The 27,564-nt window shown below is 41.6% G+C and overlaps 1 protein-coding gene across 1 annotated transcript in view; it reads right to left on the bottom strand.

The window, feature by feature from the left end:
* The window catches only part of UFL1 (UFM1 specific ligase 1), a 226,186-nt gene that overhangs the window by 71,902 nt on the left and 126,720 nt on the right, over positions 1 to 27,564 (bottom strand). The window contains exons 9-11 of the mRNA XM_053710557.1: positions 22,300 to 22,475; positions 20,381 to 20,557; positions 20,185 to 20,302 (exon numbers count right to left, since the gene is read on the bottom strand). Coding sequence (XP_053566532.1) covers positions 20,185 to 20,302; positions 20,381 to 20,557; positions 22,300 to 22,475 — 471 coding nt within the window. The remainder of the gene's footprint in view (positions 1 to 20,184; positions 20,303 to 20,380; positions 20,558 to 22,299; positions 22,476 to 27,564) is intronic.

Here is a 27,564-nt window from a genome sequence, read left to right as displayed (position 1 = left end):
TTTTTATCTTAGCTAGGTAGTTAGTAAATAGTTAATAACTATTTACTAACTAGTCTACCTAGTTAAAATAAATACAAACTTACCTGTGAAATAAAAATAAAACCTAAGCTAGCTACAATGTAACTATTAGTTATATTGTAGCTACCTTAGGTTTTATTTCACAGGCAAGTATGTATTTAGTTTTAAAGGTGGCGGCGATAATAGGAGTGCAGATTAGGGGTTAATAACTGTAGGCAAGTGTCGGCAATGTCGGCGGCAGCAGATTAGGGGTGTTTAGACGTGGGGTTTATGTTAGGGTGTTAGGTTTAAACTGTACAGTATTTTCTTTTTCCCCATAGACATCAATGGGGCAGCGTTACGGAGCTTTTGTTTCCGCGATCGCAGGTGTTAGACTTTTTTTTTTGCCTGCTCTCCCTATTGATGTCTATGGGGAAAGCCTGCACAAGCACGTCAAAACACTGCTTGTTTTTGGTGCTGTATGGAGCTCAAAATCTCCATATCGCCCACGCAAGCAGGGTTTTTTAAACTTGTAATGTCAGCGCTATAGGGGGTTAAATAACGTTCTTTACTTTACCTATAGAGCTCAAAACTCGTAATCTAGGTGATTGTGCGCAATAGTCTATTTTAAAGGAACATTAAAAAATATTTTTTACTTTGTTTCATCTAAAACAAGTCAAAATAGCAGCGTTGTATATTAAAAACAGAATTTATGTTTACCTGATAAATTTCTTTCTCCAACGGTGTGTCCGGTCCACGGCGTCATCCTTACTTGTGGGATATTCTCTTCCCCAACAGGAAATGGCAAAGAGCCCAGCAAAGCTGGTCACATGATCCCTCCTAGGCTCCGCCTACCCCAGTCATTCGACCGACGTTAAGGAGGAATATTTGCATAGGAGAAACCATATGGTACCGTGGTGACTGTAGTTAAAGAAAATAAAATATCAGACCTGATTAAAAAAACCAGGGCGGGCCGTGGACCGGACACACCGTTGGAGAAAGAAATTTATCAGGTAAACATAAATTCTGTTTTCTCCAACATAGGTGTGTCCGGTCCACGGCGTCATCCTTACTTGTGGGAACCAATACCAAAGCTTTAGGACACGGATGAAGGGAGGGAGCAAATCAGGTCACCTAAATGGAAGGCACCACGGCTTGCAAAACCTTTCTCCCAAAAATAGCCTCAGAAGAAGCAAAAGTATCAAACTTGTAAAATTTGGTAAAAGTGTGCAGTGAAGACCAAGTCGCTGCCCTACATATCTGATCAACAGAAGCCTCGTTCTTGAAGGCCCATGTGGAAGCCACAGCCCTAGTGGAATGAGCTGTGATTCTTTCGGGAGGCTGCCGTCCGGCAGTCTCGTAAGCCAATCTGATGATGCTTTTAATCCAAAAAGAGAGAGAGGTAGAAGTTGCTTTTTGACCTCTCCTTTTACCTGAATAAACAACAAACAAGGAAGATGTTTGTCTAAAATCCTTTGTAGCATCTAAATAGAATTTTAGAGCGCGAACAACATCCAAATTGTGCAACAAACGTTCCTTCTTTGAAACTGGTTTTGGACACAGAGAAGGTACGATAATCTCCTGGTTAATGTTTTTGTTAGAAACAACCTTTGGAAGAAAACCAGGTTTAGTACGTAAAACCACCTTATCTGCATGGAACACCAGATAAGGAGGAGAACACTGCAGAGCAGATAATTCTGAGACTCTTCTAGCAGAAGAAATCGCAACTAAAAACAAAACTTTCCAAGATAATAACTTAATATCAACGGAATGTAAGGGTTCAAACGGAACCCCCTGAAGAACTGAAAGAACTAAATTGAGACTCCAAGGAGGAGTCAAAGGTTTGTAAACAGGCTTGATTCTAACCAGAGCCTGAACAAAGGCTTGAACATCTGGCACAGCTGCCAGCTTTTTGTGAAGTAATACCGACAAGGCAGAAATCTGTCCCTTCAGGGAACTTGCAGATAATCCTTTTTCCAATCCTTCTTGAAGGAAGGATAGAATCCTAGGAATCTTAACCTTGTCCCAAGGGAATCCTTTAGATTCACACCAACAGATATATTTTTTCCAAATTTTGTGGTAAATCTTTCTAGTCACAGGCTTTCTGGCCTGAACAAGAGTATCGATCACAGAATCTGAGAATCCTCGCTTTGATAAAATCAAGCGTTCAATCTCCAAGCAGTCAGCTGGAGTGAAACCAGATTCGGATGTTCGAACGGACCCTGAACAAGAAGGTCTCGTCTCAAAGGTAGCTTCCAAGGTGGAGCCGATGACATATTCACCAGATCTGCATACCAAGTCCTGCGTGGCCACGCAGGAGCTATCAAGATCACCGACGCCCTCTCCTGCTTGATCCTGGCTATCAGCCTGGGGATGAGAGGAAATGGCGGGAACACATAAGCTAGTTTGAAGGTCCAAGGTGCTACTAGTGCATCCACTAGAGCCGCCTTGGGATCCCTGGATCTGGCCCCGTAGCAAGGAACTTTGAAGTTCTGACGAGAGGCCATCAGATCCATGTCTGGAATGCCCCACAGGTGAGTGACTTGGGCAAAGATTTCCGGATGGAGTTCCCACTCCCCCGGATGCAATGTCTGCCGACTCAGAAAATCCGCTTCCCAATTTTCCACTCCTGGGATGTGGATAGCAGACAGGTGGCAGGAGTGAGACTCCGCCCAAAGAATAATTTTGGTTACTTCTTCCATCGCTAGGGAACTCCTTGTTCCCCCCTGATGGTTGATGTACGCAACAGTCGTCATGTTGTCTGATTGAAACCGTATGAACCTGGTCCTCGCAAGCTGGGGCCAGGCCTGGAGCGCATTGAATATCGCTCTCAGTTCCAGAATATTTATCGGTAGAAGAGATTCTTCCCGAGACCAAAGACCCTGAGCTTTCAGGGATCCCCAGACCGCGCCCCAGCCTATCAGACTGGCGTCGGTCGTGACAATGACCCACTCTGGTCTGTGGAACATCATCCCTTGAGACAGATTGTCCAGGGACAGCCACCAACGGAGTGAGTCTCTGGTCCTCTGATTTACTTGTATCTTCGGAGACAAGTCTGTATAGTCCCCATTCCACTGACTGAGCATGCACAGTTGTAATGGTCTTAGATGAATGCGCGCAAAAGGAACTATGTCCATCGCCGCCACCATCAACCCGATCACTTCCATGCACTGAGCTATGGAAGGAAGAGGAACGGAATGAAGTATCCGACAAGAGTCCAGAAGCTTTGTTTTTCTGGCCTCTGTTAGAAAGATCCTCATTTCTAAGGAGTCTATAATTGTTCCCAAGAAGGGAACCCTTGTTGACGGGGATAGAGAACTCTTTTCCACGTTCACTTTCCAGCCGTGAGATCTGAGAAAGGCCAGGACAATGTCCGTGTGAGCCTTTGCTTGAGGAAGGGACGACGCTTGAATCAGAATGTCGTCCAGGTAAGGTACTACTGCAATGCCCCTTGGTCTTAGCACCGCTAGAAGGGACCCTAGTACCTTTGTGAAAATCCTTGGAGCAGTGGCTAATCCGAAAGGAAGCGCCACGAACTGGTAATGTTTGTCCAGGAATGCAAACCTTAGGAACCGATGATGTTCCTTGTGGATAGGAATATGTAGATACGCATCCTTTAAATCCACCGTGGTCATAAATTGACCTTCCTGGATGGAAGGAAGGATAGTTCGAATGGTTTCCATCTTGAACGATGGGACCTTGAGAAATTTGTTTAAGATCTTGAGATCTAGGATTGGTCTGAACGTTCCCTCTTTTTTGGGAACTATGAACAGATTGGAGTAGAACCCCATCCCTTGTTCTCTTAATGGAACAGGATGAATCACTCCCATTTTTAACAGGTCTTCTACACAATGTAAGAACGCCTGTCTTTTTATGTGGTCTGAAGACAACTGCGACTTGTGGAACCTCCCCCTTGGGGGAAGTCCCTTGAATTCCAGAAGATAACCCTGGGAGACTATTTCTAGCGCCCAAGGATCCAGAACATCTCTTGCCCAAGCCTGAGCGAAGAGAGAGAGTCTGCCCCCCACCAGATCCGGTCCCGGATCGGGGGCCAATATTTCATGCTGTCTTGGTAGCAGTGGCAGGTTTCTTGGCCTGCTTTCCCTTGTTCCAGCCTTGCATTGGTCTCCAAGCTGGCTTGGCCTGAGAAGTATTACCCTCTTGCTTAGAGGACGTAGCACCTTGGGCTGGTCCGTTTTTACGAAAGGGACGAAAATTAGGTCTATTTTTTGCCTTGAAGGGCCGATCCTGAGGAAGGGCGTGGCCCTTACCCCCAGTGATATCAGAGATAATCTCTTTCAAGTCAGGACCAAACAGCGTTTTCCCCTTGAAAGGAATGTTTAGTAGCTTGTTCTTGGAAGACGCATCAGCCGACCAAGATTTCAACCAAAGCGCTCTGCGCGCCACAATAGCAAACCCAGAGTTCTTAGCCGCTAACTTAGCCAATTGCAAAGAGGCGTCTAGAGTGAAAGAATTAGCCAATTTGAGAGCATTGATTCTGTCCATAATCTCCTCATAAGGAGGAGAGTCACTATCGAGCACCTTAAGCAGTTCATCAAACCAGAAATATGCGGCTGTAGTGACAGGGACAATGCATGAAATGGGTTGTAGAAGGTAACCCTGCTGAACAAACATCTTTTTAAGCAAACCTTCTAATTTTTTATCCATAGGATCTTTGAAAGCACAACTATCCTCTATGGGAATAGTGGTGCGTTTGTTTAAAGTAGAAACCGCTCCCTCGACCTTGGGGACTGACTGCCATAAGTCCTTTCTGGGGTCGACCATAGGAAACAATTTTTTAAATATGGGGGGAGGGACGAAAGGAATACCGGGCCTTTCCCATTCTTTATTAACAATGTCCGCCACCCGCTTGGGTATAGGAAAAGCTTCTGGGAGCCCCGGCACCTCTAGGAACTTGTCCATTTTACATAGTTTCTCTGGGATGACTAAATTTTCACAATCATCCAGAGTGGATAATACCTCCTTAAGCAAAATGCGGAGATGTTCCAATTTAAATTTAAATGTAATCACATCAGATTCAGCCTGCTGAGAAATGTTCCCTAAATCAGTAATTTCTCCCTCAGACAAAACCTCCCTGGCCCCCTCAGATTGGGTTAGGGGCCCTTCAGAGATATTAATATCAGCGTCGTCATGCTCTTCAGTAACTAAAACAGAGCAGCCACGCTTACGCTGACAAGGGTTCATTTTGGCTAAAATGTTTTTGACAGAATTATCCATTACAGCCGTTAATTGTTGCATAGTAAGGAGTATTGGCGCGCTAGATGTACTAGGGGCCTCCTGAGTGGGCAAGACTCGTGTAGACGAAGGAGGGAATGATGCAGTACCATGCTTACTCCCCTCACTTGAGGAATCATCTTGGGCATCATTGTCATTATCACATAAATCACATTTATTTAAATGAATAGGAATTCTGGCTTCCCCACATTCAGAACACAGTCTATCTGGTAGTTCAGACATGTTAAACAGGCATAAACTTGATCAGAAAGTACAAAAAACGTTTTAAAATAAAACCGTTACTGTCACTTTAAATTTTAAACTGAACACACTTTATTACTGCAATTGCGAAAAAACATGAAGGAATTGTTCAAAATTCACCAAATTTTCACCACAGCGTCTTAAAGCCTTGAAAATATTGCACACCAATTTTGGAAGCTTTAACCCTTAAAATAACGGAACCGGAGCCGTTTTAAGCTTTAAACCCCTTTACAGTTCCTGGTATCTGCTTTGCTGAGACCCAACCAAACCCAAAGGGGAATACGATACCAAATGACGCCTTCAGAAGTCTTTTATAAGTATCAGAGCTCCTCTCACATGCGACTGCATGCCATGCCTCTCAAAAACAAGTGCGCAACACCGGCGCGAAAATGAGACTCTGCCTATGCTTTGGGAAAGCCCCTAAAGAATAAGGTGTCTAAAACAGTGCCTGCCGATATTATTAAATCAAAATACCCAGAATAAATGATTCCTCAAGGCTAAATAAGTGTTAATATCAATCGATTTAGCCCAAAAAAAAAAAAAAAAAAGTCTACAGTTTAAATAAGCCCTTGTGAAGCCCTTATTTACAATCGTAATAAACATGGCTTACCGGATCCCATAGGGAAAATGACAGCTTCCAGCATTACATCGTCTTGTTAGAATGTGTCATACCTCAAGCAGCAAGAGACTGCAAACTGTTCCCCCAACTGAAGTTAATTGCTCTCAACAGTCCTGTGTGGAACAGCCATGGATTTTAGTTACGGTTGCTAAAATCATTTTCCTCATACAAACAGAATTCTTCATCTCTTTTCTGTTTCTGAGTAAATAGTACGTACCAGCACTATTTGAAAATAACAAACTCTTGATTGAATAATGAAAAACTACAGTTAAACACTAAAAAACTCTAAGCCATCTCCGTGGAGATGTTGCCTGTACAACGGCAAAGAGAATGACAGGGGTAGGCGGAGCCTAGGAGGGATCATGTGACCAGCTTTGCTGGGCTCTTTGCCATTTCCTGTTGGGGAAGAGAATATCCCACAAGTAAGGATGACGCCGTGGACCGGACACACCTATGTTGGAGAAATGTATGCTTTATTTTTTTTTAAATTGGCTGTTCCTGCAAACACAAGAGATAGTAGTTTTTTTTTTTTTTACCTGACAGCTTCTCTCCCAGACTTAGTATTAAAAAAAAATTTGAACTTGTTTAAACAGATCTTTCATATCCTTTTAAGGTTACCATTTAAATAATGGATTAAAAGGTAGTAAATCATCCGATATCAGAGACATTTATTTTAAAATGTGGTAATGAATTAACAACTCAGGTGCTAAGAAAAAAATCTTCCATCTAGGAGATCAATTTCACAGTTATATACAGAGTACATAACACAAGTTGTAAATGTGCATAAAGATCTTGTGTAAAAGATCTGGAAGCGATAAGAGTGATTGCTTCCAATCTGTTTATAGTTCCAAAGAGGGATGATTTATACCTACATACTTTAGTGCAGGAGGGCCAATTTATGTATACCATACACTTAAAAGATGCTTATTTACATATCCCATCATAGGGATTGTGTAAAATTTACTTAACCCCTTAACGACCGAGGACGTGCCAGGAACGTCCTACAAAAAAACACCCTTAACAACCAAGGACATTCCTGGCACGTCCTCTGGGGATTGAAGCTCTGGAAGCGATCAGTTAAAAAAAATTGAAAGGAGGAAGAGGGAGGGTGGTATCAAACGTGCTGGGGAAGGGATCTGGGAGTGGGAGGGTGGGTAGGGTATTGAGGGGGGGGCAGCTACACTACATAAAATATAAATTGTTACTTTTAAAAATAAAAAAAACTAACTACCCAAGATGGCGGAAAATAGGTAGAGGGGGGAGGGTTAGAGAGCTGTATGGGGGGGGGGGGATCAGGGATGTTGGGGGCTAAGGGGGATCCTACATAGCAGAATAATAAAAAAATAAAAAAAAACCAGTACTTAAGATAGCGGGGACAATTGTGGGGTGGGGGAGGGAAGATAGCTGTTTGAGAGGGATCAGGGGGTGGGATGTGTCAGGTGGGAGGCTGATCTCTACACTAAAGATAAAATTAACCCTGCAAGCTCCCTACAAGCTACCTAATTAACCCCTTCACTGCTGGGCATAATTCACGTGTGGTGCGCAGCAGTATTTAGCGGCCTTCTAATTACCAAAAAGCAACGCCAAAGCCATATATTTATTTATAAAATATTTTACCAGGAAGGATATTGAGATTTCTCTCGTTTTCAAGTATGTCCCGGGTCCATAAAACATTGCATTGATACAATAGGGTACAATAAAATACAAAAACAATATTTATACATAATATTTGCAAAATTTAACATAGAATAGGTAGGAAATATATAATCAACCATGACAGGTGCATTCTGTTTTGAGATATGCAGAGACGTATCTCATAAAAGATTTTAGGCTTGGGGAATGTTTTAAAGTATGCGGGAGGTTGGTCCATAATTGAGGTGCTCTGTAGGAAAAGGAGGATCGAGCTGCTTTCTTTTTGTAAATAATGTGCTGGTACTGGATCGGAGGATATGGGAGGTGGGAACAGCCGGGGAGAGCATTCTGCTCAGGTAGGGTGAGAGCTTCCCAGAAAAAGCTCTTAAAAACAAGGCTGGAAAGATGGAGGGTGCGTCTGGATTCCAGCGACAGACAGTTTAGTTATTTTTGCATGTCACAATGGTGGGTTCTGTAGTTACATTGTAGCACAAAGCGGCAGAACGAGTTATACAGTGTATTTAGTTTATTAAGGTGAGTTTGCAGTGCAGGTGCATATACTACAACCCCATAATCCATGATAAGCATCAGAATTTGCTGTACAATCTTTTCCTTTACTGTAGGGCTGAGGCAGGATTTGTTTCTGTACAGGGCACCTAGTTTTGGATAGAGTTTAGATGCAAGTTTTTCTATGTGGAGGCCAAAAGATAGATTGGGGTCTAACAACATACCCAGGTATTTGAAAGACTGGAATGCGGTCAGTGTGCAATTTGATTTTGTTTTAATGCGTAGATGGGAATTTTATAGTTTGTGTAATTTAGGTCCTGTTCCAAAGATCATTGTGACAGTTTTGTCAGTGTTTATGAAGAGTTTGTTTTTTGAGATCCACTTTTCTACCTCTGTGAACTGGTCATGGAGCACTGTCTCAAGCTGCGGCAGATCGGATTTGTTTGCATAGATTTCCTTGTCATCTGCGTACATGTGTACAGTTGAGGATTTGCAGACATTTGGCAGATCATTTATAAATAATGTGAATAGTAGGGGGCAGAGAATGGAACCTTTGGGAACACCACAAGTGACCGGGAGAGGGAGTTGCTGTCAGAAATGGAGACATACTGCGATCGATCAGATAAATATGATCGAAACCAGGTTAGCGGGCGATCACCAATACCCAAGTTTTTTAGTTTGAGCAGTAGTATGTCGTGGTCTACTGTGTCAAAGGCCTTTGCAAAATCAAGGAAAATAGCTCCAGTTAGGTCTCCTTGTTCCATGCCAGTTTGGATGTCGTTGCAAACTTTTAGGAGGGCAGTTGTAGTGGAGTGATTCGGGCGAAAACCCAATTGAACAGGGGCCATATAGTTAGATTGTTGGTAATACTCACATAGTTGCGTATGGGCGCATTTTTTTAAGATTTTTGACAATACTGGGAGCAATGATATTGGGCGATAGTTATTAACCAAGGTTAACTCACCACTTTTATGGATAGGCACTACTCTTGCAGTCTTCCAAAGTTTGGGTGTGTATCCAGACACCAAGGATTCGTTAATTAGGGTTGTGACAGGTTTAGCAATTGCTGACGCACTGAGTTTCAACAGCATTGCTGGGATTTGATCAGGTCCAGACTGGTTTTTCATATTTAGATTATTAAGGTGTTTCTTAACGACATTGATGGGTACAGGTCTAAAATTTAACTTTTCTATATTGGGTCTTTGTAGATTTAGTGGGGCCTGATCCACATTTGTAGTTTCAGGATGTGTGTAATTTATTAGTTTGTCAATCAGGGTGGTGGAGCATCTGACAAAATAATTGTTAAAGGCATTTGCTACATCTAAAGGAAGTTGCAGTGTTTGGTTGTTAACTTTAACAGTGGAGGGTTGGGAGTATATATGTCTGCTATTTCTTAACAAAGGGGATCACAGAGAAGCATTTACAACCATTTGTGCCATAATTGCACAAGCTGTTTGTAAATAATTTCAGTGAGAAACCTAAAATTTGTGAAAAAGTTTGTGAAAAAGTGAAGGATTTTTTTTTATTTGATCGCATTTGGCGGTGAAATGGTGGCATGAAATATACCAACATGGGCCTAGATGAATACTTTGGGTTGTCCACTACACTACACTAAAGCTAAAATTAACCCTGCAAGCTCCCTACATGCTCCCTAATTAACCCCTTCACTGCTGGGCATAATACATGTGTGGTGCACAGTGGCATATAACGGCCTTCTAATTACCAAAAAGCAACGCCAAAGCCATATAGGTCTGCTATTTCTGAACAAAGGGGATCCCAGAGAATCATTTACAACCATTTGTGCCATAATTGCACAAGCTGTTTGTAAATAATTTCAGTGAGAAACCTAAAGTTTGTGAAAAAAATTGTGAAAAAGTGAACGATTTTTTATATTTGATCGCATTTGGCGGTGAAATGGTGGCATGAAATATGGGCATAGATCAATACTTTGGGTTGTCTTCTAAAAAAAAATATACATGTCAATGGATATTCAGGGATTCCTGAAAGATATCAGTGTTCCAATGTAACTAGAGCTAATTTTGAAATAAAGTGGTTTGGAAATAGCAAAGTATTTATTGCCCTATAACTTGCAAAAAAAGCAAAGAACATGTAAACATTGGGTATTTCTAAACTCAGGACAAAATTTAGAAACTATTTAGCATAGGTGTTTTTTGGTGGTTGTAGATGTGTAACAGATTTTGGGGGTCAAAGTTAGAAAAAGTGTATTTTTTTCCATTTCTTTCTCATATTTTATATATTTTTTTTATAGTAAATTATAAGATACTAGTCCTCAAGCCCATGTACACGGGCCATTTTTTGCAGTACAGCGGTCCCACCCCTTGCTGTCTCTCTATCCCCCCTCTCTTTTGCTCTCTCTTTCTCCCCTCTCTTTTACTCTCTCTCTCCCACTCTTTTTTGCGCTCTCTCTTCCCCCTCTCTTTTGCGCTCTCTCTTCCCCCTCTCTTTTGCGCTCTCTCTTCCCACTCACTTTTGCGCTCTCTCTTCCCCCTCTCTTTTGCGCTCTCTCTTCCCCCTCTCTTTTGCTGTCTCTCTTCCCCCTCTCTTTTTTTCTCTCTCTCTCCCCCCTCTCTTTTGCCCTCTCTCTCCCCCCTCTCTTTTGCTCTCTCTCTCCCCCCCTCTCTTTTGCTGTCTCTCTCCCTCTTTTGCTCTCTCTCCCCCTCTTTTTCTTCTCTCTCTCCCCCTCTTTTGCTCTCTCTCTCCCCCTCTTTTGCTCTCTCTCTCTCCCCCCTCTTTTGCTCTCTCTCTTCCCCCCTCTCGTTTGCGCTCTCTCCCCCTCTCTTTTGCGCTCTCTCCCCCTCTATTTTGCGCTCTCTCTCTCCACCCACTCTTTTGCTCTCTCTCTCCACCCACTCTTTTGCTCTCTCTCTCCCCCCACTCTTTTGCTCTCTCTCTCCCCCCACTCTTTTGCTCTCTCTCTCTCCCCACTCTTTTGCTCTCTCTCTCTCCCCACTCTTTTGCTCTCTCTCTCTCCCCACTCTTTTGCTCTCTCTCCCCCCACTCTTTTGCTCTCTCTCCCCCCACTCTTCTGCTCTCTCACCCCCTCTTTTGCTATCTCTCTCCCTCTCTTTTGCTCTCTCTCTTCCCCCTCTTGTTTGCTCTCTCTCCTCTCGTTTGCTCTCTCTCTTCTCTCTTTTGCGGTCTCTCTCCCTCTCTTTTGCGCTCCCCCCCTGTTTGTCCTCACGCACAGTCTCTATTGCGTATGACAGCTTCGGACAAACACACTTGGCCTTTTATTATATAGGATGATGAAAAACAGAATTTATGCTTACCTGATAAATTACTTTCTCCAACGGTGTGTCCGGTCCACGGCGTCATCCTTACTTGTGGGATTTTCTCTTCCCCAACAGGAAATGGCAAAGAGCCCAGCAAAGCTGGTCACATGACCCCTCCTAGGCTCCGCCTACCCCAGTCATTCGACCGACGTAAAGGAGGAATATGCATAGGAGAAATCATATGATACCGTGGTGACTGTAGTTAGAGAAAATAATTCATCAGACCTGATTAAAAAAACCAGGGCGGGCCGTGGACCGGACACACCGTTGGAGAAAGTAATTTATCAGGTAAGCATAAATTCTGTTTTCTCCAACATAGGTGTGTCCGGTCCACGGCGTCATCCTTACTTGTGGGAACCAATACCAAAGCTTTAGGACACGGATGATGGGAGGGAGCAAATCAGGTCACCTAGATGGAAGGCACCACGGCTTGCAAAACCTTTCTCCCAAAAATAGCCTCAGAAGAAGCAAAAGTATCAAATTTATAAAATTTGGTAAAAGTGTGCAGTGAAGACCAAGTCGCTGCCTTACATATCTGATCCACAGAAGCCTCGTTCTTGAAGGCCCATGTGGAAGCCACAGCCCTAGTGGAGTGAGCTGTGATTCTTTCAGGAGGCTGCCGTCCGGCAGTCTCATAAGCCAATCGGATGATGCTTTTAAGCCAAAAGAGAGAGAGAGAGGTAGAAGTTGCTTTTTGACCTCTCCTTTTACCAGAATAAACAACAAAGAAGATGTTTGTCTGAAATCCTTTGTAGCCTCTAAATAAAATTTTAGAGCACGAACTACATCCAGATTGTGCAACAAACGTTCCTTCTTTGAAACTGGTTTCGGACACAAAGAAGGCACAACTATCTCCTGGTTAATGTTTTTGTTAGAAACAACTTTCGGAAGAAAACCAGGTTTAGTATGCAAAACCACCTTGTCTGCATGGAACACCAGATAAGGAGGAGAACACTGCAGAGCAGATAACTCTGAAACTCTTCTAGCAGAAGAAATTGCAACCAAAAACAAAACTTTCCAAGATAGTAGCTTAATATCTACGGAATGTAAGGGTTCAAACGGAACCCCTTGAAGAACTGAAAGAACTAAATTGAGACTCCAAGGAGGAGTCAAAGGTTTGTAAACAGGCTTAATTCTAACCAGAGCCTGAACAAAAGCTTGAACATCTGGCACAGCTGCCAGTTTTTTGTGAAGTAAAACAGATAAAGCAGAAATCTGTCCCTTCAAAGAACTTGCAGATAATCCTTTCTCCAAACCCTCCTGTAGAAAGGATAGAATCTTCGGAATTTTTATCTTGTTCCATGGGAATCCTCTAGATTCACACCAACAAATATACTTTTTCCATATTTTATGGTAAATTTTCCTAGTTACAGGCTTTCTAGCCTGAACAAGAGTATCAATGACAGAATCTGAAAACCCACGCTTTGATAAAATCAAGCGTTCAATCTCCAAGCAGTCAGTTGGAGTGAAGCCAGATTCGGATGTTCGAATGGACCTTGAACAAGAAGGTCCTGTCTCAAAGGTAGCTTCCATGGTGGAGCCGATGACATATTCACCAGGTCTGCATACCAAGTTCCGCGTGGCCACGCAGGAGCTATCAAGATCACCGAAGCCCTCTCCTGATTGATCCTGGCTACCAGCCTGGGAATGAGAGGGAATGGTGGGAATACATAAGCTAGGTTGAAGGTCCAAGGCGCTATCAGTGCATCTACTAGAGTCGCCCTGGGATCCCTGGATCTGGACCCGTAGCAAGGAACCTTGAAGTTCTGACGAGACGCCATCAGGTCCATGTCTGGAATGCCCCATAAATGAGTTATTTGGGCAAAGATTTCCGGATGGAGTTCCCACTCCCCCGGATGGAAAGTCTGACGACTCAGAAAATCCGCTTCCCAATTTTCCACTCCTGGGATGTGGATTGCAGACAAGTGGCAGGAATGATTCTCCGCCCATTGAATTATTTTGGTTACTTCCTCCATCGCCAGGGAACTCCTTGTTCCCCCTTGATGGTTGATATATGCAACAGTCGTCATGTTGTCTGATTGAAACCTTATGAATTTGGCCTTTGCTAGTTGAGGCCAAGCTTTGAGAGCATTGAATATCGCTCGCAGTTCCAGAATGTTTATCGGGAGAAGAGATTCTTCCCGGGACCATAACCCCTGAGCTTTCAGGGGTTCCCAGACCGCGCCCCAGCCCACCAGACTGGCGTCGGTCGTGACAATGACCCACTCTGGTCTGCGGAAGCTCATTCCCTGTGACAGGTTGTCCAGGTTCAGCCACCAACGAAGTGAATCTCTGGTTCTTTGATCTACTTGGATCGTCGGAGACAAGTCTGTATAATCCCCATTCCACTGTCTGAGCATGCACAGTTGTAATGGTCTTAGATGAATTCGTGCAAAAGGAACTATGTCCATTGCCGCAACCATCAAACCTATTACTTCCATGCACTGCGCTATGGAAGGAAGAAGAACAGAATGAAGTTCTTGACGAGAGCTTAGAAGTTTTGATTTTCTGGCCTCTGTCAGAAAAATCTTCATTTCTAAGGAGTCTATTATTGTTCCCAAGAAGGGAACACTTGTTGACGGGGACAGAAAACTTTTTTCTATGTTCACTTTCCACCCGTGAGATCTGAGAAAGGCTAGGACAATGTCCGTATGAGCCTTTGCTTTTGACAGAGACGACGCTTGAATCAGTATGTCGTCCAAGTAAGGTACTACTGCAATGCCCCTTGGTCTTAGCACCGCTAGAAGGGACCCTAGTACCTTTGTGAAAATCTTTGGAGCAGTGGCTAATCCGAATGGAAGTGCCACAAACTGGTAATGCTTGTCCAGAAAGGCGAACCTTAGGAACCGATGATGTTCCTTGTGGATAGGAATATGTAGATACGCATCCTTTAAATCCACCGTGGTCATGAATTGACCTTCCTGGATGGTAGGAAGAATTGTTCGAATGGTTTCCATCTTGAACGATGGAACCCTGAGAAATTTGTTTAGAATCTTGAGATCTAAAATCGGTCTGAATGTTCCATTAGGAGAACAAGGGATGGGGTTTTACTCCAATCTGTTCATAGTTCCCAAAAAAGAAGGAACAGGATGAATCACTCCCATTCTTAACAGGTCTTCTACACAATGTAAGAATGCCTGTCTTTTTATTTGGTCTGAAGACAATTGAGACCTGTGGAACCTCCCCCTTGGGGGTAGTTCCTTGAATTCCAGGAGATAACCTTGAGAAACTATTTCTAGCGCCCAAGGATCCTGAACATCTCTTGCCCAAGCCTGAGCAAAGAGAGAGAGTCTGCCCCCCACCAGATCCGGTCCCGGATCGGGGGCCAACACTTCATGCTGTTTTAGTAGCAGTGGCAGGTTTCTTGGCCTGCTTACCCTTGGTCCAGCCTTGCATCGGTCTACAGGCTGGTTTGGTTTGAGAACTATTACCCTCTTGCTTAGAGGGTGTAGAATTTGAGGCTGGTCCGTTTCTGCGAAAGGGACGAAAATTTGGCTTATTTTTAGCCTTAAAAGACCTATCCTGAGGAAGGGCGTGGCCCTTTCCCCCAGTGATGTCTGAAATAATCTCTTTCAAGTCAGGGCCAAATAGCGTTTTACCTTTGAAAGGGATGTTAAGCAATTTGTTCTTGGAGGACACATCCGCTGACCAAGACTTTAGCCAAAGCGCTCTGCGCGCCACAATAGCAAAACCTGAATTTTTCGCCGCTAATCTAGCTAATTGCAAAGTGGCGTCTAAGATAAAAGAGTTAGCCAATTTAAGTGCTTGAACTCTGTCCATAACCTCCTCATACGAAGAGTCTTTATTGAGCGACTTTTCTAGTTCTTCGAACCAGAAACACGCTGCTGTAGTGACAGGAACAATGCATGAAATTGGTTGTAGAAGGTAACCTTGCTGAACAAACATCTTTTTAAGCAAACCCTCTAATTTTTTATCCATAGGATCTTTGAAAGCACAACTATCTTCTATAGGAATAGTAGTGCGTTTGTTTAGAGTAGAAACCGCCCCCTCGACCTTGGGGACTGTCTGCCATAAGTCCTTTCTGGGGTCGACCATAGGAAATAATTTTTTAAATATAGGGGGAGGAACAAAAGGTATGCCGGGCCTTTCCCATTCCTTATTTACAATGTCCGCCACCCGCTTGGGTATAGGAAAAGCATCGGGGGGCACCGGGACCTCTAGGAACTTGTCCATCTTACATAATTTCTCTGGAATGACCAAATTGTCACAATCATCCAGAGTAGATAACACCTCCTTAAGCAGAGCGCGGAGATGTTCCAATTTAAATTTAAAAATAATAACATCAGGTTCAGCTTGTTGAGAAATTTTTCCTGAATCTGAAATTTCTCCCTCAGACAAAACCTCCCTCCTGGCCCCTTCAGATTGGCGTGAGGGTATGTCAGAACCATTATCATCAGCGTCCTCATGCTCTTCAGTATCTAAAACAGAGCAATCGCGCTTTCTCTGATAAGTAGGCATTTTGGACAAAATGTTTTTAATAGAATTATCCATTACAGCCGTTAATTGTTGCATAGTAAGAAGAATTGGCGCACTAGATGTACTAGGGGCCTCTTGTGTGGGCAAGACTGGTGTAGACACAGAAGGGGATGATGCAGTACCATGCTTACTCCCCTCGCTTGAGGAATCATTTTGGGCAACATCATTATCAGTGGCATCATTGTCCCTACTTTGTCTGGACACTATGTCACATTCATCACATATATTTAAATGGGGAGGAACCTTGGCTTCCAAACATACAGAACATCGTCTATCTGATGGTTCAGACATGTTAAACAGGCATAAACTTGATAACAAAGCACAAAAAACGTTTTAAAATAAAACCGTTACTGTCACTTTAAATTTTAAACTGAACACACTTTATTACTGAAAATGTGAAAACGTATGAAGGAATTGTTCAAAATTCACCAAAATTTCACCACAGTGTCTTAAAGCCTTAAAAGTATTGCACACCAAATTTGAAAGCTTTAACTCTTAAAATAACGGAACCGGAGCCGTTTTTACATTTAACCCCTATACAGTCCCTGGTATCTGCTTTGCTGAGACCCAACCAAGCCCAGAGGGGAATACGATACCAAATGACGCCTTCAATAAGCTTTTTCAGTGGTTCTTAGCTCCTCACACATGCATCTGCATGCCTTGCTTTCCAAAAACAACTGCGCATTAGTGGCGCGAAAATGAGGCTCTGCCTATGACTAGAAAAGGCCCCCAGTGAAAAAGGTGTCCAATACAGTGCCTGCCGTTTTTTTAATACATCCCCAAGATTAAAAGAACTATTTATAGTTAACATCCATTAAATATACTTATAAAGTAATCGTTTTAGCCCAGAAAATGTCTACCAGTCTTTAAAGCCCTTGTGAAGCCCTTTATTCTTATACTAAACTAAGAAAATGGCTTACCGGTTCCCATAGGGAAAATGACAGCTTCCAGCATTACCAAGTCTTGTTAGAAATGTGTCATACCTCAAGCAGCAAAAGTCTGCCCACTGTTTCCCCCAACTGAAGCTAATTCATCTCAACAGTCCTGTGTGGAAACAGCCATCGATTTTAATAACGGTTGCTAAAATCATTTTCCTCTTACAAACAGAAATCTTCATCTCTTTTCTGTTTCAGAGTAAATAGTACATACCAGCACTATTTTAAAATAACAAACTCTTGATTGAAGAATAAAACTACATTTAAACACCAAAAAAACTCTTAGCCATCTCCGTGGAGATGTTGCCTGTGCAACGGCAAAGAGAATGACTGGGGTAGGCGGAGCCTAGGAGGGGTCATGTGACCAGCTTTGCTGGGCTCTTTGCCATTTCCTGTTGGGGAAGAGAATATCCCACAAGTAAGGATGACGCCGTGGACCGGACACACCTATGTTGGAGAAATAATGGTATCTTTAGAAAGTCAATTTAATCCGAGAAAAACGGTATATAATATGTGTGGGTACAGTAAATGAGTAAGAGGAAAATTACAGCTAAACACAAACACTGCAGAAATATAAAAATAGCCTTGCTCCCAAACGGACAGAAAATGGAAAAGTGCTGTGGTCATTAAGGGGTTAAAGGGACATGAAACCCCAAAAAATTATTTCATGATTCAGACAGAGCATACAATTTTAAACAAATTTGCAATTTACTTCTATTATTTCATTTGCTTCCTTCTCTTCCTATCCTTTGCTGAAATCTTTATCTAGGCAAGATCATGAACAGCAGATAACCTAGGTTCTAGCTGTTGATTGGTGGCTGCATATAAATATATCGATTGTGATTGGCTCACCCATGAGTTCAGTTAGAAACCATTAGTGCATTGCTGCTCCTTCAACAAATGATTCCAAGAGAATAAAAAAAATAGATAATAGAAGTAAATTAGAAAGTTGTTTAAAATTGTATTTAACCATACACACAAGTTTCTTCAGAAGCTTCACAATCATGGATGGAAAATAAACCTACCAAAGAGCTCTTTAACCCCTCAGACCAGTGTGTCCTTCCTGGTTTCTAAAATAGATTTAGTATGAATAAGGCATTCTCTAACAGAATCACAGAGACTCCAGCCACAGAAGGCAGGTCCCGTTCTAAAACTCAGTTCCCTTCCTTCAGTGACTCAATGCATGGAAGTAGAAGGTCTATAGTAGCAGCTTCAGATGCAGTTCCTTTTGCCAGATTCCATCTGAGACCTGCCATGGTGGCAGACTCACCAGCCCATTCTTCAGGGGGCATCCTTTCTCTGGCCAGCGTAGGTGGTATGCCAGTCTAACAGGTTGGGGTGTGGTCTGTGGGTCCCAGAGGGAACAAGGAGTTCCTTAGAGATGAAGGAAGTAGCACAGATTCTTATTTGGCCATAATGCAATCATTGCATATCAGCCATTCATATCCCAGGAATGAACAACTGGAAAGCAGACTTTTTCAGCCACCAGTATCATTACCCCGGGGAGCGGTCTATTAATCAGCAGGTATTTGACCAGATGGAGTATGACATAGATATCATGCCTATGCCTTGAACCACAAGCCTCCCCTGGTAGTCTGCCAGATATTGTGCAAGGTCTTAAGATCTTCAGGCTTTCCACTTAGATGCCTTAGTAGTTTCCTGGTCTTCAATCTGATAAACATATTTCTTTGTTTGTGTTGCTATCAAGGGTGATAACCAGAATCAAATAAGAATGAGCGTCAATAATTCTGGTTGCTTTGGCGTGGTCTCGCAGGACATGGTATGCTGATTTGATTCAAGATTCAAAATTCCTAAATATCTACAATTCTTTTGGAACAGTTTGAAAGTAAGCTAATTAGCCAGTTCACTTAAGAGTCAGATATTGGCTGATAAATTCTCAGTCTTGTTTCAAAAGAAGATTGCTAAGCTTCCTGACATTCAGGCCTTGGTCAGAATCAGACCAGTTATTAAAGCAGCTACGTCAATGTAGAATCTCAGCCTAGTTTTAAGGGCACTTTATGTTCCTTTTAACATCCAATAATTGTCCTAAATGGTTCTGCACCTCCTGGTCATTTTCTTTAGCCAGGAAAGTATCTGAGCTTTCAGTTTTATCTGGCGATCCTCCTTATTTGATTTTTCATCAGGATAAGGCGGTTCTGATAACCAACTACTCTCTTCTTCCTAAGGCAGTATCTTTAGATAGCATTTATCAGAAAATTGAGGTTCCATCATTATGCCCAGCTCCCAAAAATTCTAAGGAGTAATGTCTTCACAACCTAGATGTTGTAAGAGCTTTAAAAATTTACTTTGAAGCTACAAAGGATTTTAGAAATGCCCTTTTTTGTTTCTTTATGTTTCGACCTCAAAAAAGTCTGAAAGCTATTGCAATTAATTAAGCTGCTTGGCTAAAGGCCTTGTTTCACAAGGTATACTGGTGGTAGGGAAGACTCTCCCGTGCGCATCACTGCTCATTCCAGTAAAACAGTTTCCTTATCTTGAGCTTTCAGGTATGAAGCTTCCATTGAGGAAATTTGTAAAGCGACCACTTGTTCTTCCTTAAATACTTTTACTACAATTTTATCAACTTTGACGTGCTAATCTCTTTTGGCAGGAAAGTTATGTAGGTATGGGATCCCACATGTGATAGTTCAAGGACTTTCACCATCTTATGAAAGAAAAAAAAATTATGCTTACCTGTGAGAGTCCCTAAAACCGACTTTGTTTTCTAGTACAGTTGGAGGAAGTACTGGTTTGCACTACACTTGATCTGCTTTATCTCTTCCGCTTCTCTGTAATACTGTTTTTCCTCTTGGCCATAAGTATGACTGAATTGTAAAGGGGAGTTGGGAGGGATTGACAGCTCTGGTATGTTGGGTGTTTTTGCCTCCTCCTAGAGGACTGGAGTTTAAACCCATGTATTCATTTATCAGGAAAGCATACATTTTGTTTTTGTTCTTCTCAGAACAGTGTAGTGAGATGATAGTACAAAACAGAGGTACAATATAATCAACATAAAATCTAGACTGTAGATACCAGCAAACAGATCTCATTTGCTCAGGTGTTTCTCTGTATTATATATATATATAGATATTCTACAAAGAAACTCTACATATTTTGTCAGTTAAGAGCGAGATAATTCTAGAGTGGACTCAATATATAGGTTTCATAATGCTAGAAATTAAGTGGTAAGGAAGGGAATGTAATTAACCTGTTGTTTTTTTCCGTCTATCTTCCTTTTTGTCTTTTTTGCCCATAGCACTTTCTAGAATGGATGTTTGCTTAAGGTCTTCTTCTGTTACCAGGAACACAGGACCATTTTTCATTTCCTACAGAAAGTTGAAATATGAATCAGAAACAGACAGCAATCAAGTAAAATAAGGCATAATCTGCAATAGGGAAATTACCTTTTCAGCCTTGCAGTGCATGAGAGGGCCAAACAACTCAAAGCATTCATTTACAAATTTCTCGCTCACAACAATAGTGTCTCCAAAGACCCGAGTAGAGGGTTTGTTCAAAGTTCTCATCACCTGCTGAAGCAGCATCCTAGCATCTTCCATAGACAAACAGCTTGGCAGTAAGGACTAGAAATAAAAGTGATTAATAAAAATAAAATCATCAACAAAAATACTAAAATTATAGTATTAAAGTGAAAGTAAATTTATATTCTCAGCAAAACACCAATGTATTATATACTAATAATATATTGTGATCGCTATGTTTTTTATTTTTTTTCTATTAGTGATTCTATATTTTTTGTATATATATTTTCCTTACCGTCATTAGCCTTACTCCACCCCTAGTCCACTTCCTATATATTTCTGCCTTTACGTATAGAGCGGTCCCACCCGCTCTATACGTAGGAGAAATGCACGGTCACGATAATGGAAACCGCAATGCGCATGCGATTTTCTCATCACGCGCATGCGTCCACAGAGAGGAAACATAGTAATGAATGAATAGCTTTAATGTATTCATTCAGTACTATGCTATTTGAGAATCAGAGCAGCCGCTTTGCTCTGCTTGTATGTTGCGAAGCTGCAGTTTCAACAGACGACGTTAGCAGCTGAGACAGACAAAACTACTATGCGCATGCGCTGATCGGGAACGCGCACACAACATAATAATGGGTATAAGAGCTTTGGCGCATGCGCAATTGATCCAATAGTGGGATGACGTAGCTTTACGGCCGCCGATCGGCCAGAAAGTCAATTGGAGGAAAAATACACGTGAGCTGCAAGTGAATTAGATCGAGAAAAACGGGCAGATTAGAAAATAGAAAATATTGGACTTTTTTGGAGGCGAAAAAGGTATTAAGATTTAAATTTAAAAAAAATGATGAATTAAACTACTATTATTTTTATCTAAACTGTGTAACTGTGTATAGCAGATCACGTAAGTTTACTTTCACTTTAAGATAACTCCGCTAGATTAAAGGGACACTAAAGTAAAAATTAAAAACTCATTATTCAAATATAGCACACACATTTTAAAAAGCTTTCCAATTCACTTCCATTATCTAAATGTGCACACTGTTTTTATTTGCAAGCATTCTGAGGAACCAGCAACTATTGACCATATGCAAGAATTCACAGAATATACGTATATGTATTTTGTGATTGGCTGGTGGCTGATGCATTGTAAGAAAAATAGAACTTACTTTAAATTTTGTCATAAACAAATGACTGCTCATTTGAAATTCAAACTAAGTGCTTTTGCATTGTATTTTTATCATGCATCTACGGATTATGATATTCTACTGTGTTTAGGGGGGTTTAATGAAGAAAGCTGAGATTAACACTTAATGCTTATTCATACAAGTATTGCAGACTCAGATGTAGTTTTAGGGATGCAAGATGTATTCTTTTTAACAGATTTTCTTAAACATTTACAGGGTGATTAAAGGGACAGGAAAGTTACATTAAAAGCAAAATTACATTTAAATGTTTTAGCTAGAACATTTGATTTTAAGAGACTTTTCATTTTACTTCTGCTATCAAATTCCCTTTGTTTTATTGGCATTATTAACTGAAAAGCATATCTATGTAGGCTCAGGAATGGCAATGCACTTGTGAGTAGTGCAATCACCAACTAGTTGTGGGTAGCTATCATCTGATTGGCGCCTTCACAACACATGCCTCGTCATTGGCTCACCAGATGTTGTCAGTTAGGTCTCATTAATGCATTGCTGATCTACAGCCAACTTTACCTACATATGTAACCCCTTTACAGGTGTTTACTTTAATTACATTATACTTTAAGAATATAGACATACAAACTTAACACTATAGCAAAATATATGACCAAATATGTGACAAAAACATACCATTATATCTATCCATGATCCTGAGTTTATCGCTTCTTCTACTGAAGCCTCCACCTGGTCCACAATTCCAGTGCCAACACTCACTGATTTTAAATATAGTAACTGTGCAGATTTATATCTTTTTTTGATGTAACTAACTGGGTCTGGGATGCCGAGTCTGGACAATGAATCAAATTCTAAAATGGAAACAAAGAAAAATATTTTCATGTTGATGACTTACTAAGTCAAGTTTACTTAGAAAAATAAGTCCATGAAAGGGCACAAAGAAACTAGCAGGATGCAGAAATGTTGATGAGGAATAAAAATGAGGTGCATCAGTTTTGCAAAAAGAGAAGGATTAGCCGCAACCAGGGCAAGGTTGCACAATATGAAGTGGTTTCCTTTCAATACAGAAATAATATCAATATTTTAACTCTATAATAGCTGTAACATAGAGGTATATAAGGACACTTGGATCACTCACCAGACACATAACTACCAAACTTGTTTAATAGAAAAAGAAAGTCAAGCCAACTTGTGTAAACTGTAGGAAAAACATATTAAAGAGACATATACCATTATTTAGCATCTTAAAAGAAGTATTTGGATATCAAAGTTGAGAAATAAAGTAACTGTTCAGAGGAGAAACTGTATATTTTAATGTAATGCACATCAGAATTTTACAAATCTAGTCCACATGAATCCCTAACAGGCTGTTCAACAGCGAAAAGGGAGACTATTTATTTTGATATATGCTTAGTGTTTATCAGTGATTACGTTTCTTGATTTTCAGTTATATTGCATGAAAAACAGGTAAGATAAATAATGAAAGTTTTTTTTATATTAAGCACAAACAAAAAAAATTAAGGAGAATAAATTTTAGTGTAGACCCTTGATTGGCAATACTACTAGATTGATGGCAATCAAAAAAAAGATTATTGTAGAGGTCCCTCCTCATTCTTGCATCCTCAGTACTTGAATGATGTAGGAAGCTATCACATAGTGCTATGATGAATATATTGCAAAAATGCTTCTATTCAAAATTAAAATGCACCAGTATGCTTTCCAATTTTGGCTGGAATGTCCCTTTAAATGAGAAATAGAATTTACAGATTTGCAGAAAGTTGTTCAATGTAATTAGCTAAACTGTGATAATGAAGATGATTTGTATGAAGAATTTTGTTGCACCAGACTACATCAATTGTAAAATAAAGGTTTTTCTTTTTCGGTATACTGTATAATTTGCCAATTTCCTATGTGAAATGTGTCTATTCCCTAATATCCCTTATTTTTGTTAAAAAAAAGTTGTCAGCCCTAATGGTGGATAGGCGGCTATTGTGCATTCACGGTCTCCTCCTCTGCTTTACTTAGAGGGAGATCCCTCAAGGGAAATAGCCTACTTTGTATCAAGGGTCACATCCCCCTCTTATTTGCAGGTAATCATTGTGGTAGCAATGATCACTTGCCCCACTATGTTGCATGGGGATATGGGCCCTTTTATAGTCCCTATCAGCATCCATAAAACATAGATGGGCATGAGACCAGATTTTGGAAAGAAGGGAAGTTCCCACTCACCAATGATAAGTAGATGATTTCTATTATTCACTTCTGAGGGGTAGTGATCGCCATGCAGATTGCATTTGTCTGTCTACAAGGTTAATTTTAGGGTGCTCCAGACTCTTGTAAAGCACTCAAGCACCTCCACATATGCGCTAAAATCAGCCAGGTGACCGTTCTTTTGAAAGAGATGAGGCCCATTACAAATGAGGGATCTGCTAACTGTGCAAAGTGATAACCAGATATCACTAAGGATATAAAAAAACATGGGGGATACCCCCTCTGTTGGTTATCACAATAACATGAGACAACTTTTTTAGACAGTTCTTTCAAATAAATGGTCCATCTGCCAGGTGATTGGTCCTACTCTGTGAGTTCTGTCAATTCTAAAGAGGTCCTTATCACTCTCTAACTAAAGAAATATTGCACAAAAACCCTCATTTGAATCAAGTATGTCCCACCATTCAAAGTGTGTTTTTGATGTCAGGGTTCATAGATCTTTTAATTATTTGGCCTAAAAAACTGCAGGTATCTAAATAAATGGCAAACTGGGTGAGGATAAAAATAGATTACAATTTTGTGAAGTTCTATGTAGGATAATTTTGGGTGCAAGTATTTTTAGAGCTTTTTTTATTATTTGTATTGGTTGGAAAAAAATGGCTACAATATTAAAAAAAACATCTAAAAAAAATTAATAGCTATTTTATTCTTATTTTTTTTTTGATACATTGTAATAGGGTGAAATGTTACAACAATTATATAAATATTTTCTTCTAATTTTTAATTAAAGAACATAGGCATTATATGCTACATTTTTCTGTTTTGATAAGGTGAAACAAGCCAAATCAAGGAACCACAAAATGTGTGTTTGAAACATTTAAGAAATAATAAGCCCAATGCTATTGTTTAGCATGTATAATGACACAAAAACAAAATTTTGTTTGTAATTCGCATAGTTGCTTTTACCATATTTGGGTATTTCTAAAAAATTATTTTCTAGAAAAGAGTTTTGTCTTCTGACCCCCCCCCCCCCGCCCACCCACCCACACACACACACACATAAAATTTGTGTGGGTATTAATATTTAAGGCAGTAAGTACAAAAGTCTAAATAAAATCTTCAGCACAGAAAAATAAAATGGCTTATAGACAAAAGGTTATCTTTGTTATTTTATTTATTTTTATGGTTTGATCGTGTATATACTATCTGTCTTATATAAAGTGTATATCCGAAACAGGAATCAACAAACATTTTGGAAAACAAAAAGCGGTCCCATAAACACAAATCTGCCAACAGTCCAAAGAACCTAGATAGAACCAGGAGTGGGTCCAACCGAGAGCCCCCCCCTCAAGGGCAGCATCTGTCAGGGGCAACAACCCCGCCGCAGCCCCTCAACCAAGTGAGGGACCATGACTAAAATTTTCCAGAGGGAAGATACAAGACAGAAGAAAAGGAACAACGTCCAGGGTGACAAGGAGACAACCCAGAGCCACTCAGTAGGCTACACCCGAACAGACTATATGAAAAGTCAGGAAAGGACCAGAAGAGAAACAAACAATCTCAATGACCAGCAAATGCAAACACAGCGAGACAGCGTGGACACGCGTCACCACATAAACAAGGACGTGAAGGAAAAAACCCCACCCCAGTGAGCAGGGAAAAAAGACCAAGTCCCACACCCCAGACGACAAGAGACTGAGGACGCCTCACAAGCAAGGAAAATTTTCCGTAGTAGGAGAAAAGCTCAGGAGAGAGACAGGAAAAAGATGACAAAAAAAAACTAGTGACGCAAAATAAGCAGAGCCCCATCTGAAAACAGATACGAAACAGCCCGCTCCTGCGCAACTGAAACTGCGCAGATCCACACTACGCCACTATAAACCGCTGGGCAGCGGGACATCCTTCCTGAATCAACCTTTCTGAACAAAGGGATCCTAAGGATCCAACTCCCCCAGAGGGTTCAGAAAAAACGACTCACAAGGGACCCTAAAGTACATGCTAGCATTCAAGGAGCAACCGTCGCCTTGGAGACAACGGCAAACTTCTGCAAGCTGGGTAGCGAAGCTAACCGTAGGCCAAAATAGCGGACCAACCCTACACAAGAGGAAGAGAAGGACCACCAGGCACACTTGAGAAAAGCGACCAGACCCCAGGAAAGAACCCCAGAGACCTGAGGACACAATCCCTAAGGGCAAGTCTACAGGCATCAGATATAAAATAACAAGTAATCACAGCTGAGTACAAATTCCAGAACTGCAGCTTGCTAGACGGACAAACTAACCACTAGGCCACCTAGGCTCAATAGCTTGCCAGCAGACAAAGTAAAATAACTGCAGCTGTTTCCCAACAGCAAATCTTCCGCTACTAGGCAGCAAAGCTAATCCAAGAGAGACAAAAGTCCCTCAGAAAAACGAAAGTAAAATAACTGCAGCTGTTTCCCAACAGCAAATCTTCCGCTACTAGGCAGCGAAGCTAATCCAAGAGAGACAAAAGTCCCTCAGAAAAACGAAAGTCTGAAGAAGGCAGAGAAAAAGGGGGAAAAGATGTCAAACCAAGCAAGAGCTATTCTTAGACACGAAAGAGGAATAGGAAATGGGAACCCCTTAACAAAAAGGTCCAGAGTCCATCCTCCCTAAAGGTATCAAAACGAAAATACCCCAGACTCCCTAAAAGGGAGACAATAGGACCCATCCTGACCCAACCCCAAAACCCAAGGGTATAACAGGGACATACGGCTAGGATAAAGGGCTAGACTGCCAAAAACCTAGACTCTCCCCCGAGTTCCACAACGGAATCATAAGGAGGAAACCAGAGTTCCATAAGTCAGCGCCCAAGGCAACACGCCCCAAGCCGGGCTATCTCAACGAGGACAAGCACCTTAAATCACAATCCCACAAGAGATACTGCGAAAAACACCTGCAGCACGAGTCCGATAGGGAAAAACCCCTAATCAGTAGCCCCGAGACACAGGACTCCAAAAACAGAGCCCACTGCGGGCCCAAAACCCCAAGGGGCGATAAAGACGACCAGGGCACCAGTGACAACACCGGAAAAGTCAATCCAAAATCCCACCAGAGCCTAAAAAGCTCCCAGGGGCAGAGGTAAAGGACATTGGCCACCTCTGCATGACAGTCTAAACTACAAGAAGGCAAAGACCCTAGGAGAACCATCACAGTAGCTCAAAAGGGCCTAACCGCTCCACGTGGTAAGGACCACACCCCTCGGATCAGCGGTGGGATACCACCAGTCCCGACGTCGGGTGCGGACTGACACGGGCCATCCCAAAGGTCCAGAAGAATATCGTGTTTTTTTGTTTTGTTTTTTTGTATAAAAACAAATAACTGAACAAGAAAATCACCAGGTCCCGCCGGACCAGCCATATGCAACATGTGTCACTAACAAGTAACAGGTCACACATAAAACTCCGGAAGAAATCCGGTAACAACTTCCATAGAAGAACTTAAATCAAGCAATCCCAGAATTCCAATAGGGAACAAAGAAGAAAAATAATCCGGACCGGATAAAAGAAAAAACAAAGGCACCCGCAGGCATCCGCCCAGAAGGAACTATGTCTCTGCAGGACCTGCCAAATGGATACCATAACCTCCAGAACAAAAGGACTGGGAAAGCTCACAGTAGACCGACCAGGGAGAGACACATCCCCACTAGCCTATCTCAAAAAACCTTGGGAGAACTGAGAAGTCCTTGGACCATAAAAAAAAGGATCTC

This window comes from Bombina bombina, chromosome 4 (genome assembly GCF_027579735.1).
Source record: "Bombina bombina isolate aBomBom1 chromosome 4, aBomBom1.pri, whole genome shotgun sequence".
In the NCBI taxonomy this organism is placed as follows: Eukaryota; Metazoa; Chordata; class Amphibia; order Anura; family Bombinatoridae; genus Bombina; species Bombina bombina.
Note: the sequence above shows the minus strand (reverse complement) of the source record. Positions and strands in the feature narration are given on the sequence as shown.